The sequence below is a fragment of the Dipteris shenzhenensis genome, chromosome 1 (genome assembly GCF_047967505.1).
Source record: "Dipteris shenzhenensis isolate YYH24624 ecotype China chromosome 1, Dip_SZ_1.0, whole genome shotgun sequence".
Taxonomy (NCBI): Eukaryota; Viridiplantae; Streptophyta; class Polypodiopsida; order Gleicheniales; family Dipteridaceae; genus Dipteris; species Dipteris shenzhenensis.
In genome coordinates this window covers 59,867,483-59,887,233 of record NC_141596.1, presented here as the reverse complement: position 1 = coordinate 59,887,233, position 19,751 = coordinate 59,867,483, and the positions used below count along the sequence as shown (strand labels likewise).

General features: G+C 50.4%; 1 protein-coding gene and 1 pseudogene across 1 annotated transcript in view; one reads left to right on the top strand and one right to left on the bottom strand.

Moving 5' to 3' along the window:
* Positions 1–19,751, bottom strand: part of LOC147906132 (uncharacterized) — a 320,331-nt gene that overhangs the window by 83,653 nt on the left and 216,927 nt on the right. The window contains exon 19 of the mRNA XM_087386859.1: positions 1,269–1,490. Within this exon, the coding sequence (XP_087242985.1) occupies positions 1,269–1,490 (222 nt within the window). The remainder of the gene's footprint in view (positions 1–1,268; positions 1,491–19,751) is intronic.
* LOC147906134 (uncharacterized) lies at positions 10,020–10,629 on the top strand (annotated as a pseudogene).

The following is a 19,751-nucleotide window of genomic DNA, read 5'->3' as shown; positions in this document are numbered from 1 at the left end:
AGACTGGTATAAAGAGGAGGACACATTTAGTGAAACATTGACAAAGGTTAAAGCAGCCTTGCCCAACATTGAATGGACAGATGGTGATGATGAGGAAGATGACGACTCCATACCAGCATCTATTGGACAATCTAAAGGTCATGCCATCCTTATATTAAAATCAAAAGATTTGCGGATCAAGCTCCTCCAACAATCTTATAAGCTGAAGGGTACCAAAGTATGAATAGCTGAGGAGCTTAGACGAGCTCAACTCAAGAAAAGGACAACAGAATTAGCAAAGGTCAAGGCTTCCAGAAAAAACGGGAAATGGGCAGTATGCCATGAAGGAGTAGCACTTATTAAAGAGTTCAAATCAAAACCAAAAGACTCTCAGTCTTAAATTGATGTATGGCCAACTATATATGTGTATGTTTTATCTAGGTTATCAAGTAGGTACTTTAAAAAAAATGGAGCTTCCTTTGCACTCTGTGGGAGTTGCCATGTGCCCTCCCTAAGGTGATGTACTAGATGGTTTTCATGTTGTCCCATAGACCTCTTGGTCTCCAGTGGACATTAAATAGACTTTCTTTTTTTCTTTCTTTCTTTCTTTCTTTCTAGATCCTATTGTTGAAACCCCTCTCCTTTTCAAGATTAGTGTGATCATGGGCTCCCTCTTTATGAGGGTGTCCTAGATAATTACCCCTTGCAGCAACGGTTCTCTCCTCCATGAGAGGTGGGAGAGGCACCCACTAACACCCATGTCATGATGTATATGAGTCACGGTGTTAATTGCTGATTGATTCCTAGCTTCTCCAAGAGCCGTGGCATCATTTGTTGACTAGTGCCTAGCTTCTCTTTGGTGTGTTTTCCTCTTGGTTTGAAAAAAAAAAGAAGCTAAAGGGGACTTCTCCGAGGCAAAAACGTCTTCTACAAAGGTTAACACTTCTCTATTTTTTGTTGCATCTTTCTAGCTAATTAGTTTTGTAGCTTGTCAGGAAGCTCCATGGACCCCCAATAATTTTTTATGTAATAAGCTTTTTAAAGGAAAGAAATATTGATTTATAAGACATGGATTAGCAATATTTGTCACTTTTGAACGTACAACATAAAGGCGCATCAGAATCCCCCTGGTTGATTAATTTTCTAATATTGTGAAAAAAAATTTAGTTATGTACAAAGTATTACTATATATCTAGGCTTATATATAAAACAAATCCATGTCAAAAACTTAATTTTCCATATTCACACTCGAGATTGACTTTTCACCAGATGCATGTCAAGAGTGATACCCTTGGTATGTGAAAGCTCGTAATGCTTTGTTGATGGAGTTGACAACCCCATAGAAACTGAGAGAATACATACTTTCATTATATATTGAGGCCCCTCCTTTTACACCTTCCCAATTTTGTGGCATTTGCGTGGAAGGGTATAAATATCCATGTTGAACTTTTAACTCGACAAAGGCAAATGCTGATGGATCTGAGTAGCTCACTTGAATTGCTTGCAAGGAGCTGTAAGACCACACCGCATGCATTTACACTTCTTGCATGCATGAATTTGAATCTTTAATATTGTCACACATTATGGAGATTGAAAAAAAAAAATCACATTAGATCAACTAGGTGTCTTGGTATGCAAAATCAAATATACAAATGGCACATACTTTTTTTTGGTGAGAAGAAAATTTTATTGCTGTGAAATAATTACATTCATAGGTACTCCAAAAACGGAGTAACTACTACTTAACCGAAAATCTCAGTATAAGCCATATATACATCATGGTCAATCAAATGAGTCTGAAAGCAATCATAAAACGATTGCCGCAGAGATTGTTTGAAAGAAACAAAAGATGGAAAAGTAGGATCACCAAAGACTCTATGATTTATGTCCACCCATAGAGTCCAAAGTGCCCAGTAGCATACCCCAGCTGCTGCTTCTCCCCGTGAAGCCCTTCTGCCCCCTCCATCAGCCCCTCCCTCACCCTCCTCCTCCTCTCCCTCCCCCCCGTCGCTGCCCTCTCCCTCCCCCCCCTCGCGGCCCTTTCCCTTCATCCCCTCGCTGCCCTCTCCCTCCCCCCCCTCGCTGCCCTCCCCCCTCCCCCCCCCCCGCCTGCTGCCCCTGCCTTCCCTGCCCCCTCCTCCCCCCCGTCCCCCTCCCTCCCTCTCCCTTGCCCCCTCCTTTACCCCTGCATGCTCCCCTTTCCCCCCCCGCCTGCTGCCCCTGCCCTCCCCACCCCTCTCCTCCCCCCCTGCCCCCTCCCTCCCCCTCCCCCGCCCCCTCCTTTCCCCTCACCCGCTCCCCTCTCCCCCCCCGCCTGCTGCCCCTGCCCTCCCCGCCCCCCTCCTCCCACCCCTGCCCCCTCCTTCACCCCTCCCTTCCTAACCAGCCCCCTCCCTCCCTTCCTAACCCGCCCCCTCCTTTCCTTTCCTCTCCCCCGCCCTCCCTCTCCCTCCCCACCCCCTCCCTTCCTAACCCACCAGCTCTCCTCTGCCTCCCCCCGCAGCCTACCTCCTTCTCCCCCCCCGCAGCCCCCCCCAGCTCCTTTCCTCCTCTTCCTCTCTCTCCTTCTTTCTTCTAGTCTCCTTCTTCCTGCGCCCGTGTTCTAGGGCGTCTTGGGCAGCAGTTTCACGGACGGAGCTTTTTTAGTGTTTGAATCGGCCCTTTCACTTCGATTGGCGAATGGATCCCCACTCAGCCAATCTTCGTCCACCTCCACCAGCCGCGAGAACTGTCATTTTCTCAAAAGACGAGTTGCAGCAGCTCAAGAAAGATGTGGAACTAGAAGGCTCCACATCACTTTTTGCCCACATCTTTGGGTCACACCCTTCCAGATCACAGGCCAGAGACTCTGGATGCTGGCGGCATTACCAGGAGATCTCGAAGTCGATAGTACTCTACTCTGAAAATACTGAGGCCTTCGTCGACATCTAGGGGGAACCCATACAACACAGCCATAAAGAGGCCCTCTGTGAGCATGTCATCTATGGTGATGACATGAAGATGTGGGGAGAATTGACTATGGGAACGAAGGGTCTCCACTAGTGCTAGCATTTCTACTCCAGGTGAGTGCAACGGAATCACCTTATATGAGAAGGGAGATAACATTGGGATCACAGAGCATCAGGGGGTGGTGGTAGTACACATGGCAGTAGATGAGTAGGGGAGCAGATGAGTGACGAGAGTTGGAGGAGGGAGTGCGAAGCAAAGTAGAGTAGGGGTAGAAAAGAGCTGGAGTAGGGTTGTGGAGCAAAGTAGAAGAGCGTGTGGAGCAAAGTAGCAAAGCAGAGGAGGATGAGAGTAACGTAGTAAAATGCCAAATGCCATGGATCTTATATATATTATAAAGTTTGAGCCACTATGGTGGCTGGATCCCGAGGTTCCATCCATATTAATTGCAGGCCACCACGGTGGAATCTTAGGCACCACCCAAGATGGGCTGGTAATCATGAAGCAGTGTGGTGGATGAGCATGTCACTCCGATGGCTGGTAATTAACTGCCAGCCCGATGGAATCTTAGCCACGACAGACGTGGCTGAAGAGAGCCACAATCACTGGGAAGTAATTCCCACAAAGGTAAATCATGAAGCTTTAATCACTCATTACCATGCACTCTAGTTCTCTACTAAGCATGCAAGCTCGGTGACTGGTAATTTTTACTGCACTTGTAGTGATCATGCATGCTTAAGCCCGATGGTGGGTGGCTAGTAGTTTTAACTACTGCCAGCTCGGTGGAATCGTAGCCACAACAGACATGGCTAAAGATAGCCACCACCGTTGGGTAGTAATTTCCATAAAAGTAAATCATGAAGCCTAATCACCTCTAATCCCTCATTACCATGTACTCTAGTACTCTCTTGAGCATGCAAGCCCGGTGACTGGGCTTGGGCCCCACAAGAGGGCTTGCATTAAGCCTAATCCATTTCTTAACCCATTCCTTATGAGGCCCTTTTGAGACCCCCATTCTCCCCTAATTGCATCACTGGCTTTTTGCCACTGCATCACTGGTTTTTTTTCCTGAAATTGATGCTTCAATTGTGATTGATGAAAATGGTCCATGTTACCTCAGGGATATTCGACTTTTGGGACGTGGATTCTTCCAAGTGGTTTTCGACTCCCACGAGTCCACACCCTTGTTCTCAAAGCTAATCCTCTGGCTTTGGGTTCGAGGAGGAATTTTCTTTTGCCCTACACTTTGGGCTTCGATCCGGTCGAGGAGGACAGTCAGGTCACATCACTGTTCATTAGATTTCCTGGTCTTCCTCTGGTCTACCATCGACTTCTTGCTACTAAAAGATCCACAGATGCTTGGATTGACCTTAATGGAAGTCTCAGCCCAACAATATCGATCCTCATAGCTTTCGCCTCATAAACAAAAAAAGAAAGGGGGCTAAAGGGCATCCCTGAACGGATTGATCTAGAGATCCGACTCCTCCCCTAACTCCTCCAATAAGTACATGGTTGTGGGTTGATCTATAAAGAGCGGAAAGCCCTCTAATCCACGCATTTGTTTTTAGTTATTCTACTACAGCAGCACGTTTTGTTTCTTGCCTCCGTCTCCTTTGCTTCCGTTGTCCACTCCACCCAATAGTGGTATCAGAGCAGGCTTTGCCTTGGTTCCTGGTCTTCCCCCGCTTGCAAGCTTCCCATGGATCTATCATTTGCTGGTTGTCTACTTCTAGAGCTGTTTCTCAGCAGGTCGCCTACCTTTCTGGCCATCTGGAGCACTCCCGTGAATTTCTATCGTGAAAGATTGCATCTACTTGCTGCATTGAGCTGGGCGATTGCACTTCAGGGCAGATTTGAGCTGGGCGACACTTCTCCTGGCTGTTCTTTCCCTGGGCGACCTGTTTTGTGGCTTCTCCTGGCCAGGGCGACCTCTTTTCAGGCAACCATTTGCTGTTTTTCACATTGGATAGCAACTTTCTCTCTTCCTGAGTGATTGGTTTGCTTCTTGGAGCTGGAATACACATTCAAATAAATCTGAGATACTGCTACAGCAACTGTATTTTGCTGAATTTAGTTCATTTCCACTTGGATTTGTGCCCGAGACACTCAGATCTTGCACCAGAATCCTCCCTTTTGCTGGACGAATTGATTTTGGTGGCATCTAGAGTGATATTCAGTCAGTTCTGGCTCACCAGGACAACAGGGAGATCTAGCCCCTCCCCTCCCTCCCCCACAGATCCCTCCCCACCTCCCCCACCTCCCCCCTCCCCCCCACGAACTTCCTTTGCCCTCCCCTCTGCCTCTCGTCCCTTCTGCTATGGTCACCCTCACCACCCGCCCCCCCTTCCCCCTCCTGTCCTTCCTCCGCCTTAGTAGGACCGTCAATTCCATAATCCTCCAGTCTCCCTCCGAAGCCCGTCTAGGATCCCGTACCTTCCGGCAAGGACAAGGGCATGTCCTCCTCAGCCTCCTCTTCATTACAACAGACGGTCTCCCCCCTTCTCAGTCCCCAGCTTATAGGCAGTCTCTAGTGGTTGGGGACTCGTCCTCCTAGTCATCCTCAGTTCCTCAACTTCAGTCAGAGCGTCCTCTACAGAGAGATAGAGACTGGGGACATGGAACTACCTCAACGTACCAAATTCCTATCCCTTGCCACTACAGATTATGCTACTGGTCATGCAGCCTCAGAAAGGGGTTTGAATCAACGCGATGGGCTCCCGACGCATCCGGTTTGGGGCTTCTAGTTTGCGGGCACAGGGACTGAGAACTGGAAGCCAGATCTGTTCAATGCCACGCTGAGTGACCAGTTGTCACGCATGATGGACGAGTGGATGGGTCCGCAAGGCTTGGACTTAGGCCTCAACCATGGTGTTGTAGTACATTTTCAGTTGGGCTTTACTCGGGAACAACCGATCTGCAGCCTGGCAATAGGAGGGATTCTCCTTCCACCCGAGGTAAAACTTGATCTTGCATACTACTCGTCGATCCAGAAGTGTGCTGAGATGTTTGGGGTAGATGTCATTCATGCTACAGTGGGCACATAAGATAGGCATTGAGCCGATAGACACTTTGGTACATCGGCGCAAACAGACACGGACTATTCGCCCTCCAAACACCCCTCGAAGTCGCAGAAGGCAATTTTCCTGAAACCGGCTCCCAAGCACGGGCTTCATTTTCTACTTCCCCCTCCCCATGAATTGGACCATGGTGAGTTAGAATGTGCACAAGTTACATGATCATACATGGAGCCAGCCACAGTATGCGAGGGCAGTGGTAGGCCCGACAGTAGATTTCCTTATAATTCAGAAGCACATGTTTTCAGCAGCGGGGACATTGGACACCACCATCTCCTCTTGCTCGGAAGAGGCCCAGAGGTTTGGTCCCTAGCACAGGGCAAGAGCAGAGGGGTCTGTATTTCAGCCTCGCAGGCAGTGGCCTCGGAGGTTTTTGATCAGGGGGAGCTCATAGCAGGTCGTGCAGTCTGGATGGGCATTTGTTTAAGGGAGTCCAAGATAGGTTTGCCAATAGCATTGCCCTGCTTTCTAGATATGACTAGCAGATTGTCTTCCAGAGGTTGACTCTTGGATTGTTGGAGGGGATTTCAACAACCTAGAGCATGTGGAGTACAAGCAAGAAGGACTCTTCTTCTCTAAGATGCCGGCAGCAGAAAGGAGCACTTGGGAGCAGTTCAGCTTTGCGATCGGGGGTAGGGACCCTTGGCATACAAGAGTCCTAGGCAATCTGCAATTCTCCTTTGGTTAGAGGAGATAGGATGGTTTGTTAGAGCACCTGGACAGATTTTATGTTGGTGGCTCCATAGGCATCCTAGTAGGTACCACCATGTCATCCTAGTGGCTCCATAGGCATCCTAGTAGGTTCGGAGGGTTGAGTTCATGCATCATTCATCCCGGGCTAGATGGGTTCAGAAGGAGATAAGATGAGAGGGCAGTTTTTTCAGACTATCAAGCCTTGCTCAGTAGAGACACAGCTTTAGAGACTGCGGGATGCATAGAGGCTGATGCACTCGGATCCTCAAGAGATCCTAGAGATGACCACGGATTTCTGTCGGCAGTTGTTTCAGGTAGAGGAGGAGTCCCCTGCGACCTTGATAGCTCCGCAGGCAGTTTGGGAGCAGGTGCCTTCAATGGTCACGCCAAGCTTGAGTAGATGTTTGGAAGCCCCTTTCACAGACTGTTAGGAAATGGAGTCCCAACCTCCTCCCTTCCTTCCCCTCCTCCGCCTCGCGCCGTGCTGCCACCCTCCCTCCTCCCTTCCTTCCTTCCCCTCCTTCGCCTCGCGCCGTGCTGCCACCCTCCCTCCTCCATTCCTTCCCCTCCTCCGCCTTCGCGCCGTGCTGCCACCTCCCTCCTCCCTCCCTTCCCCTCCTCCACCTACGTTTCTCCCTCCCCGCTGCCGTTTCTCCTCCCCTCGCCTCCTCCTGCGCCACCCTCCCTCCTCCTTTCCTTCCCCTCCTCTGTCTTCGTTTCTCTCTCCCCTCTGCCGCTTCTCTTCCCCCCGCCCTTCTCCTACGTGCCCCCTTCCCCCCCCCCTCCTTTTTGACCTCCTCTTCACCTCGTCCCTTCTCTCCTCTCTTTCCGCCTCCCCTCTGCTTCTCCTCGCCAGCCTTGAGCCTCTTTCTCCTGCGTGCAGCCTACACAACCTTCCCTACTAACCTCGGGCAAGTCGTTGCGCAGGCAGACATCAGGAGAGACCTCATCGGCTTCGGCGCCCCCCCCCTCCCTCTCCTTCTCCTTTGGAGCTTTTGCAATTTGTCGGTGCGGTATGGCGGCCTTAAGCCCCGAACCGGTGGCCCAGACGGACCCCCCCCCCTCCTTCAGCCTATCGCGTAACACTGATAGAGCATCAGGTCTCCTTGGTCAAGCAGGCTGCCAATGACTTTACCCACACTTCCGTATATGGACGAGTCATTGGTTACTCCCCTTCACGAGCAGACATTAGGGACTGGCTTTAGTCCACCCTATACCTTGAGGACAACCACATTAAGGATGTCGCACTCATGGGACGTGGTATCTTTTGGCTCAAGCTTTTCTCGATGCAGGCTGCAAGTGATATGGTCAGACGGTCCCCTACCTCCGTGGGTGGGAAGATCATCCTTATGGTCCCGTGGTATAGGGGTTTCAGTGTAGCGGACTTTGATGCCCGCTTCCGCATCCCCCGCCATCCAGTTACCCTCATCTTTCCAGGCCTCGCAGTAGAGCTTCGCCCGATCATCAAGGACTTGGGGGCGCACTTTGGCTGGCTCATGCAGGACACCTTCGTTGATGCGGCGGCAGCCCAAGGGATTCCACGCGTCAAAGTGGCAGTCTTAGATCCGCAGAGTATTCCCTTAGAGATTGAGATTGAGACGGACGCAGGTGTGGTGATGCAGCGCATTATGGTCACTGGTCGCCCAGATCAATGTCTGAGATGCCACGGCTTCAGGCACCAGGCGTGCTCTTGCCCTCGCTTCACGAGGACAGAACCCTCGATGGCCCCCAGCCAGGCAGCTCAGGATCCCCCCCGCCAGGCGTCGACAACCCCTCCAGAGGAGGAAGGTTGGACTGAGGTCAAAAAGAAAAGGAAAAGAAACAAAACAAAAACCAAAAAGCCCCCTCCCCAGCAGGAGACCCCTGAGGTCAGCAGTCAGCAGCAGCAGCCCAGTAAGGGGAAGGAGAAAGGGAAGGAGAAGGTCAGCTAGACTCCTCCTCACCTTTCACCCCACCCCCCCCTCCTCCCCCCTCCTCCTCGGTTCCCCTACCTCCCCCCCCTCCGGGACCCCCCCCGCCGCCTTTGGTTTCCAGCCCCCCCCTCCTTCAAGCATGATCTCGCCGAGACCCCCCCCTCCTCCTTCGGTTTTGCCCCCGAAGTTAGCACAGGCCTCCTCCACGCCTACCCCTCCCAGCCCGTTGGAGGGGAGAGGCCCTCCTCCTCAGGCGGCCAGCACTACTCCAGCTCTTCCGACGGCCAGCACCCCTCTTTCTAGTTCTGGCTCCTCATCTTCGTCCCCCCACCCAAGGTCAGCTCCTAGATCTCTACCCTTGGAGTACTATCGAGCAGGACCTTGGGACTATTTGGATGCAGCTGGTATTGGCTCCTTCCCTGCATGCCTAGACATCAGCATCTTCTTCCTCTTAAAGGGGGCGGAGGGTAAGGTGTCCGTCCTCGCCCCCCATGATGGTCCCAGCTATTCCTTCACTATCACTAGTGACGGGACTGAGCAATGGACGAATGAAAATGTTTGGGAGACGATTCGTGATCAGTCCTAGGAGCAGGTATAGGACAGGATTGGTAGCAAAGTAGCGGAGCTTCTTCAGCAGCAGGGAGACGTTTGTCTGAGATGGTGTCGCAGCGCCAAACGCTTCCGTCTTTTGGTCATCATTCATCCGCCTTTGGAGTGGATATACGCGGAAGGGCTTCACCCTTGGAGGACCTCAGAGGTAGCGGGCTTCTACAGTATCTCTCTGGTTGAGGCTTCGAGTTGGTTAGAGAGAGCTTACCACCATGGGACGAAGGGCCTTTCCCCTCTGCTGAAGGTTTTAGAGGATGGGTCAGATGATCCAGCCTCACCCTTGAAACCCTCACGGAAGCGCCTTTGTCTGCACACCGGACATCCTCCGACTACCTCGACATCGATCGCAAGCAGACAGCTGTTTGTGGCCCATCTCTCCTCTTCATGAGTATACGCATTATCTCTTGGAACGTCAACGGGTTCCACTCATTTGGGACCCGTGGCCCCAGGAAGATGGTGCTCAGACAGGAGCTCCAGCCAGCTTTGGTGGGAAGGGTAGATGTGCTCCTATTACAGGAACACAAGCTTTCGGCTTCTCAAACCAGTAAGTGTGGGAACGTCCTCACAGGGCACTCCCACACCTGCTAGGAACCTTCGATTGGCGAGTAGGGGAGGAGCAGAGGTGTCTGTACCTCCATCGACGCTCCTCTTGTACAGCATGTGTGCGGTTTTGGCACCTTGATCCCAGGACGAGCACTTTGGGTGGGCCTAAATATTGAGGGATCCCGCATTGGCATCCTCAATATCTATGCCCCGACCGCAGAGAGCCGCTTTCTGGAGCTCCTTGATAGACTTATTGCCAGAGATGGATTCTTGGATTGTAGGCGGGGATTTCAACAACCTTGAGGCTCTAGAGGATCAGCAGGGACGGGGCCCAGAGTTCCTCGGTATAGCTCAGGCGGAGCAGTCGAAGTGGGACTCCTTTTTGTTTGCCGTGGGAGGTCGGGACAATTGGAGAGAGCCCTCCTTTTACAGGTGGCCAGGGATCTTGGACTTCTTTTGGGGTTACAGGAGGGAGGGAGGCAGACTTCTAGAGCGGTTGGACTGTTTCTATGTCAATGATTGGGCGATAGGCAAAGGTGGAGAGTCAGGGGTGGTTTCAGGGACGACCCTTTCTGACCATGCCCCAGTCATCCTAGTCCTGGACTCAGCCTCTCACTCCTTACCTCCCCGCACGTGCCGGATCCCAGACTCCATATATTCCAGAGCAGAGGTTCGCAGCAGGACAGTGGACTTGTGGGAGCGGGATTGGGACCCCCTGGGGGATATGGCAGCTCAGATATCGCAGGTCCTTGCCGAGTCTAGTCTCATCTGCCAGCAGGAGGCGATTCGGGTTAGGCAGCAGTGGTGGGCGAAGGAGAGGGACCTCAGGCGAGACCTTGCCTCGATTCAGCAGATGCAACAGTCTTCTCTAGGCTCCAAGGAGCTCAGACGACAGGAGGTTAGAGCCCGAGCCATGTTAGAGGAGATCACCCAGAGACGTTCAGAGTTCTCGTTCCACGCTTCCAAGTCCTTTTGGGCGAGGAAAGGCGACAGGATGTGCAGAGAGTTCTTTAGGACTCATGGCCAGAGGTCAGCAGGGAAGTAGATCTGCTCTCTTAGGGCGCAAGATGGTTGTGTCAGGACATATCCTGACGAGGTTAGGGACTTGGCGACAGATTTCTATAGATCCCTGTTCCAGCAGGAGCCCCCAGACCCTCGTGCCTGCCACTACAAGGAGGAGGTGTGGAGGCATACACCGACACTCGTGCAGCCTAGCATGAGTGAGGCCCTTCTCGCCCCGTTCAACGTTTCAGAGATGCAGGATGCTGTGAGAGATATTGATGGGCAGAAATGCCCAGGTGAGAATGGGCTCTCTAGAGCTTTCTTCACCACCTTTTGGGAGCGGATCCACCAGCCCCTGCTCGCGGCCTTCCAGCATATCTTTTCCAGCAGACAGATGCCAGAGAGCCTTGCGTCAGGCTTGATTTGCCTCATCCCCAAAGGGGGGGACCATCAGGAGATCAGATAGTGACGCCCTATCACCCTCCTTCCCACTGCCTACAAAATCCTCGCCAAGATGATCAGTAGCCGCATCCGCCCCCTGCTACATGACCTGATCCACGACACCCAAACTGGTTTTGTCCAGGATCGCAATATTTTGGACAACATCTTCACGTTCTCAGAGGTGACAGAGTGGGCCCAGCATAGTGGCCAGCACCTAGCCATACTCCTTCTTGACTTTGAGAAGGCGTATGACAGGGTAGACTCGTCCTTCTTGGAGGGCAGACTTTCTCGGTTCGGTTTCCCAGACGAGTGGATTAGAGGTATTGCTAGCCTCTACAGATTGGCCTCCAGTCGGGTTATCATCGGTGGCAGGATGGGGGAGAGATTCACCCTCGAGCGCTCGGTACATCAGGGCTTCCCGCTTGCGCCCTACCTCTTCCTCTTCTTTGCGAAGGCCATGGCTCACTTCCTATGAGCCCATACCACTGGTCTTCATGGGATGCGCCTCCCTATCAGGGATGATGCATAACTTCTGGACTCCGAGTATGCAGACGACACGGCCCTGTATGTGCAGGATGATATTGAGTCACTGGAGCGAGTGAGACTGTCTCTAGAGGTTTTCTGCCTAGCCGCTGCAGCGAAAATCAACTGGCATAAGTCAGTTGGTTTTCTTACGGAACCTGGAGCTAGCTCGCAGTGGGGTATTTTCCTGGGGTTTCGTTAGATCCCTAGAGGACAGACGACACGCTACCTGGGCTTCCAGGTAGGGCTGGATACCACATCGGCTCAGCAGTTCCTACCGGTCCTAGATTCCATACGATGGAAGCTAGCCTTCTGGAGCATGGCCCAGCTATCTCTGGCAGGCAAGGCCCTTGTGGTCAATCAGGTCCTTCTAGCCCCACCGCTTGGTATGTGGCCTCCTACTGGTGCTTCTCGAGATCGTGCGTAGCCCAGCTGAGGAGACTGGTGCGGAACTTTCTTTGGTCTAGCTCAGACGGTTCCAGCACCACTAGAGCCTGGGTTGCCTGGCGGACGATCATTCTCCCCCAGACAGAGGGCGGTCTCGGCATCATAGATCCAGAACTTCAGAGTCAGGCACTACTTGGCAAGCTAATCATCCGCAGTCTGACCCCAGGAGGGCAGACGTGGAAGCTCTTGCTTCAGCAGGGTCTCAGCGCGTGTACCCCCCAGAGAGGGGATGATTGGCAGCCTTCTATCCGGTGGATTTTCACTTCAGCCCCGCTGACTCAGCCCCGCTTCTCCCTTCCTCCACAGCCTCCTCTCGGTCTGGAGGAAGCTACGGCACAGCCTCTCCTAGGTCCCCCCCAGCTGCCAAGAGGAGATGGACAGACAGCCTCTGATTTGGAGCTGCCAAGTGACAGATGGTACAGGTCGCCAACTTGGAGGGAGATGCCATATCCCATGGGCGATCTGGGTGAGTGGGCTTGCGCGATCGCTCTGGGTTTGGAGGGACGTCTTTAGACAGTTGGGCCCAGACGAGCTGGCAGCAGCAGTAGGTACAACACGAGGGATCCAGGCTCGGATCCAGGCTTGGTGAGCGGAGATTGATGTTGTTGGAGGATTCCCACAGTCACCAAACAATTCCTCCCAGGAGATGAGAGGTGGCTAGGGCAGTTCACACCGCGCGGCATTCCTTTGGTGGTTGTAGGCCTTTTCTCGGACTCCTCGATTCATTTCTTCTCCGTCACCGATGGTAGCCGCCTCCAGAGCAGTGAGGCTATGATCGCCCCAGCTTCCCTGGCAGTGCCTTCGCATTATAGGGCTGCAAGGGAAAGCGTGGCATTTGGACCCCCTGGTTGAGCAGGCCCAGGACTGGAGACTCTGGATTTGGGAGGGCCGTTCCCTGACAGAGGTGGAGTGGGATCCAGGGGAGTGGCGTTGGCCACCACTTGATGCTTCAGAGAACCTTACCCCCTTCTTCTCATATAGCGCACATACCAGTAGGCGTGCTCTTGGGGCTCTTCAGCACAGGCTACCCACCCAGGCACATAGCTGGTATGCCCAGGGGATATCTCTAGTCTTTCTTCGTACATTCTAGAAGACTCTATGGGCAAGCTGGCGGCCGAGGAAGATCTCTTACTTTCTTTGGATGGTGGTCCTAAGGGGCTACCGGTTGTGAAGCAGATGGGGCAGGAGGGGCACTACCAGATGTGTTTTCAAGATGAGGAATCCCTACAGCATTGCCTTTGGAGCTGTTTGCATGCTCAGACAATGTGGAAGGGAGCCATGGGGATCTTAGCGAGGGCCGGTCACTTGGGGAGCTTTTTGTTGGTGCAGCACCGAGATGGGACATCACCTGGCCTACGAGTTCTCTCGGCAGGATCCAGTTTTCTTCATCACGCAGGCCACATGGGCACACATGGAAAGCTTCCCTTGGCATTTGACAGAGACAGATGCAAGAGCGATGACTCGGCACCCAGTTTGGGAGATCATTGGGAGTATCGTAGGCTGGCACATCTGGACCTCCAGATGCGCGCAGACCCTAGGAGATCAGGCTTCTTCTGCTACCCAGACCCTCGCGGACATCTGGAGCACGATCATTCACACGCTTAAGGGTCAGTGAGATCAGATTCAGGGGGACTCCCGGGCAGGGAAGGAGAAGAGACACTGCTTCCTTCGCGACTGGGACCACAAGGAGCTTTTCTTCCAGCACTCTGCTCAGAGTCTTCAGTGGCATTACTCGCCCCCACTGTGGCTGTTTGTCCACACTCAGATGATTATGCCTTGAGAGGCTTGTAATTTAATTTTTGGTTACCCCGGGCTGCATCCGTTTCGTGATTGCAGCCCGCTGGCCTTTAGGCCTTCTTGTACTCTCGTTTTTTCAAGTAATATAACAAGCACTACTTTTTGCAAAAAAAAAAACATCGACGTATGGCCGCTGCGCACGACTACTTCTGATGCTCACGCTGCCCTCGCCAGCAGCCTCAAAATTCCTGCCAGCTACTGCCTCTGATTCCGCCTTAATTCCAGCTGCTGATGCCGCTGCTATTCACACTTCAATCAGCCCGTAATCTACTGCCTGTGCCTCAGATCTTCTAGCCCTTTTTCACTCCAGCATGCTGCTGATTCCGCCTTAGATTTCAGCCCTTTGCAGCTAACTGCCTGCTATTCTGCTCCACCTGACATCACATTCTTTCCACCTTCGAGCTATCGCCTGCTGCGCACCACAATGATTTATCTTCTTCCACCTCATTGCTCGTGGAAAAGTTCAAAGGACCGGGATTTCCTACCTGGCAAATGAGGATGCAACTTGTTCTTATGCACGAAGGAGTTTGGGACATTGTTGAGGAAGACTAGGAGGCCACGCTTGATCATCCACAACGCAAGATATGGAAGCAGCAAAATGCTAAGGCCATTGCTATCATTGGTCTATGCTTGGCCCCGACGCACTTGTTCATCATGTGGACTTCAAGAAAAATGCTAAGGAGATTTGGGAGTTCCTGGAGAGCCTTTTCGGTAACAAAATTACAAACTCCTAAATGTTTTTGAAATTACTATTTTACAAATTGCAAATGGAGGATAACGATGAGTTCCGTGATCATTTAGCCAAGTTGGAATCGCTTTTGCAACAGCTATCTAGTTTAAAATGTCCATCAGATAATGAGGACGAAATGGCGGTTCTCATGAAAAGTATGGAAGGGGTCTCTCATTTTGAGAACACACTTGAAGTATTTGCCTTGCAACAACCACCTTTGATGACATGGTGGATCTTCTCCTTGAGAAGGATCGCCATAACAAGGACACAACTGCAATAAAAAGACTCAACAAAGACCAGACACTTTTTTCAAAAGGCAAAAGCAAGTTCAAAAACCTCAAATGTACTTACTGCAAAAAATTTGGCCATTTGGAAGATTGTTGCTTTCAAAAGATGGCAAAGCAACAATGAAAGGAGCATGCCCACTTGGTGTAGGATGCCACCAATGAGAGCTAAGAGGACGGCACTCTGGAACAAGCACTTATCGCTGAAATCCGCAATCTATCTCTCCCTCTAGAGGTAGACAAGGATGAAGAGTATATTTTCTGAGATTGATGTATTTGGGTACTTTGCCCTGAGTTGTTTACCAAAAATGAATGAAATAATGATGTGTTTTGGGTCAATACAGGTTCTCTACTTTGGATAGTCCTCCTAAAATGATGTATTACTTTTCATATCTATGGTGTGTGGCTCCATGTACCTAATTAGTCCCTGGGGAGGGGATGTACTATGGGAGCTATGTATTGGCTTTGATAGGGTCTCCAGGATGTTGAAGAGTCATGGTGGTAGGGAGAGCACAAATCTAGCACTAGGAACGAAATGGAAAGATGGAAAGCATAATGGAAGGCAAGAATAGAAAGTACAAGTGCAAGGCAATAACCAAAATACTCACATAGATATAAAAGCTTGATGTAGACTGATGTATCAATATTAGACAAGTATAACACATATATAGTGTGACAGTAGACTCTAGAAAGCCATAGAGTATATGGGATATCTCCCAATATGACATGTGGCATGTCTAGGACTCACTAGACCAAATACTATCATTCACTTTGACTTCATGTTCCAACACCCCCCCATGAAGGAAAGGTGAGGGACTATTGGAATGGAACCAAGAACAGAACATGACAGTGACAACACTACTAAACTCCAAGTCAGAACTAGACATGGTTCCAACAGAATCTTAGAGGCAAGTGAGCATGGCTCAAAGGCTGATCAAGCATGGCTCGGAGGCCTATCATGCATGGATGCATGAACAACTCAGAGATCTAGATAACTATGGCATAATGAGATCCTATCAAAGCCAATACAAGGCTCCTACAGTACATCACTCCCATGCTTCATAACAGGACATGGTAGGAAGCCACACGAATTTTTTTTAAAAGATGACATCATTTTAGGAGGACAATCCAAGGCTGAGAACCTTCAACTCAGACATATAAAAAGAGAAATATTTCATTCATTTTATGCATAGCAAGGGCAGAGAACCCATGATCCCGAAGTAGCTTTCGCACAAGAGTGTGCACATCCTGATGCGTAGAGATATGTCGGTGAAGAACTAGGTGAGGATGCCCTCAAATGATGTGTCGATGAAGGCCATAAGAGGATCTACCAAGGGAGATCATGTCATGACTCTCAATGTGTCGTGATGTGAGTCACCAAGATCGGAGTAGAGCCTCAAATTTGAGCAATTATGCCCAAAGGAGGCAAAATGCCCAAATGAATGTACAAAATAGTAATGAAATTACATGAATTTTGAACATTTTCCAAAATATTTACACATGGGAAGTTTCAATACAGGTCAAGGATGAAAAAATAAAAAAATCTCTACATTGTAAAATTAGGGATTTTGAGAAATTAGGGATTAGAAAATGTTTGGGGCTTTTCAAGATTTCTTATATGGAAGGGTTGCTGCAACACTACAAAGCCCTCTGATGATAAAAGCCCCAAAAAATATTGAGGATCTAAGCAAAAATTGTAAAAATCAAAATTTAGGATTTTCTACAGTTTCACACAGAAATTAGGGTTTTCTAGCAGCAGGCAGTGGGCAACTACTCAGGCTCATAGGTAGTCGAGGGAAAGAACGGGCAGGAACCAAGAGAAAAGACAAAAGATATGGTTGGCGGTAAGTCGCGAATTGACGCAGATGGGGCAGGAGCTCGGGCTCAGTTCCAAGGGTCACTTCTGGTCAACCATCTGAAGGGAGACCAAGATCTGGTTGAATATCTGAAGGGTGACCAAGACCACGAACGGCACAAATAGGCACAACAAATGCGCAAGCAGATGACAATGAAGGTACATGCTTTTGACTTCTGCATGGATGCTATATTCCATCGTCGCTCAGCATGCCGTCGCTTTGAATACGACGCTATATCCCACAGTCGCTCAGCATGTCATCTCACAATTTTGGAATGGTGGTAATGGCAGTGTAAATCAACTTGCGGTTGGAAATGTAAGCTCCATCAGTCGATTATAATGACCAGCAGATCAGAATCAGCCACCACGAGCATCCAAAATGAGACGACTGACTGTGTCAAAGCCAACAGTGGTGCAGCTCCGAAGTGATGATCAGTTCGTGGTAGACCAGCAACAAGGAGAGGTTCGGGTGAGTAAAGAGAGGGTGGAGCTCAAAGAAGGAAGAGGAGATCCTGATTGGATTTTGAGGCTAGAAAAGGTAGATCTGATACCACATGAAGAGACGTGGTGGTAGGGAGAGCACCAATCTAGCACTAGAAATGGAATGGAAAGATGGAAAGCATAGTGGACAAGAATAGAAAGTACAAGTGCAAGGCAATAACCAAAATACTCACATAGATATAAAAGCTTGATGTAAACTGACGTATCAAGACTAGATAAGTACAACACATATATAGTGTGACACTAGACTCTAGAAAGCCATAGAGTATATGGGATAGCTCCCAATATGACACGTGGCATGTCTAGGACTCACTAGACCATTCATGTTCCAACAGATGTTGGTGTATTCCCTAGACCTATGAGCTGGTCATGTAGCATGCTAAGACATGAGCCTTTAAGCATGTTGAGTCTCAAGCCATGAGAGTGCTTGGATCAACCTCTGAACATGCTCAGACTTTAGCCTTCGAGTTACATAGGGTGCACAGTCCTATCATTGTCATCTTCTGTTCTTGGTTCCATTCGAGTAGTCACTCACCTTTCCTCCATGGGAGGGTGTTAGTAAAATGGAGTCAATTTGAGTGACTTGTAGTGTGTTTTATTGAGTCCTAGAATGAGTTCTAGACTATTTTATATCTAGGAGTGCCACGTGTCATATTGGGAATTATCCCATATACATTTGGTACTTAGAATATGTTTGTGCCTATCCTATAAAGCCATTGCACTTTCACTTGTCAAATCAATCAAGTCTCAAGCCTCTTTGGTTATGTAAGTACTTTTCGTTGGTTATTTATTTCTTTCTAAGCATTTCATTTGGTTTCCATTTCCATTTCATTATGTTTGCTATCTAGCCTAGCCTAGCATGCCTCCTATCTAGCTCCATCACAGACTAGGAGCTCAAGGAGGCCCTCAAAGCCCTCCCCTCCCAGACGTGCCCAAGGGAGGATGGCCTCTGACCCCAAGGCTTTTCCTGAGCTTTTGGGAGCACATCAGAATGCCCTTTCACCTAGATTGTCAGGAGATCTTCAACTCTAGCTCGCTCCCACAGTCCTTGAGTCGAGGTTGGATTTGTCTAATCCCGAAGGAGGGGGACAGGTTGGACATTCGCCAACCAGTGAATACCGATCACATTGCTGGATACCGCTTACAAAATCTTAGCCAAGGTCTTGAGCTTGCTATTGGTAGTCCCACCTCCCATACTTTATCCATGAAATGCAGACAGGATTTGTGCAGAAGCGGAGCATCCTAGACAATATCTTCACTTTTTGGGAGGCAGTGGATTGGGCTAGGGAGGAGTTGCAGCCCCTCACCATTCTCCTCTTGGATTTCAAGAAGGCCTACAACAGAGTGGAGTGGTCTTTCCTGGAGGGCACAATGCAACATCTAGGTTTCTCGGACAGGTTGATTAGATGGGTATCGGCTCTTTAAACGAGGAGCTCTAGTTAGGTGATCATTGGCGGCCACACGGGGGAGACCTTTTGTCTTTCTCGGTCCATTCATCGATAGGGCTGTCCTCTCACTCTCTCTCTCTCTCTCTTTATCTTTATAGCCGAGGCCTTGGGATATTTCCTGCGCTCCCAGACGGTAGGCCTCACAGGGATGCGGCTCCCCATCACACAGGAGAGGGGGCTTCTAGACTTAGAGTTCGCAGACGACACAACCCTCGTGAGCCTAGAGGCGGTCAAGGGCACTCTAGCCATTTACTACAAAGCGTACGCGGCTTGAATCAATTGGACCAAATCTATTTGCTTCTTCATGGGATCAGAGGCGGTTTAAGAGGTTCGAGATTGGGGTTCAGACTTTGGCTTTCGGTGGATCCTGCGGGGGCAAACCGTGAGGTACCTTGGCTAGAGAGTGTGCGGTGAAAGCTCCTATACTAGAGCTTAGCTAAACTCTCTCTCGAAGGTAGGGCACTGGTAGTTAACCACGTCCTCCTCGCCACGGCCTGGTACATTGCCTCCTGTTGGTGCTTCCACCGGGGGGGCAGCTCTGCCGCTTGGTGCAGAGTTTTCTTTGGGCAGGTTTGGATGGCACAAGGAATACCAAAGCCATCGCTAGGCATACAACATTCTACCATAAGCACAAGGAGGATTGGGTATCATTGATCCGAAGGTGCAGTACAGAGCTCTCTTGGGCAAGTTGGTCATCCGTGGTCTCACCTTAGGCACAGAGCCCTAGAAACTCCTCTTACAGCATGGGCTCCTTGGGAACACCCCTCGTATAGGTGGGCAGTGGCAGCTATCACATAGATGGATCTTTTTGGAGGTCCCCCTCATAGGGAAGGGCTCCCCCTTGACGAGAAGCCTCTTTAAAGTATGGTGCCTTTCTAGCAAACTCATTCGGGCCAGCCCGTCCTGTAGGGCAGAGTTTGAGAGTCAACCAATTATGTCGCAGTCAGAGGTCCAAGACTTGGAGGGA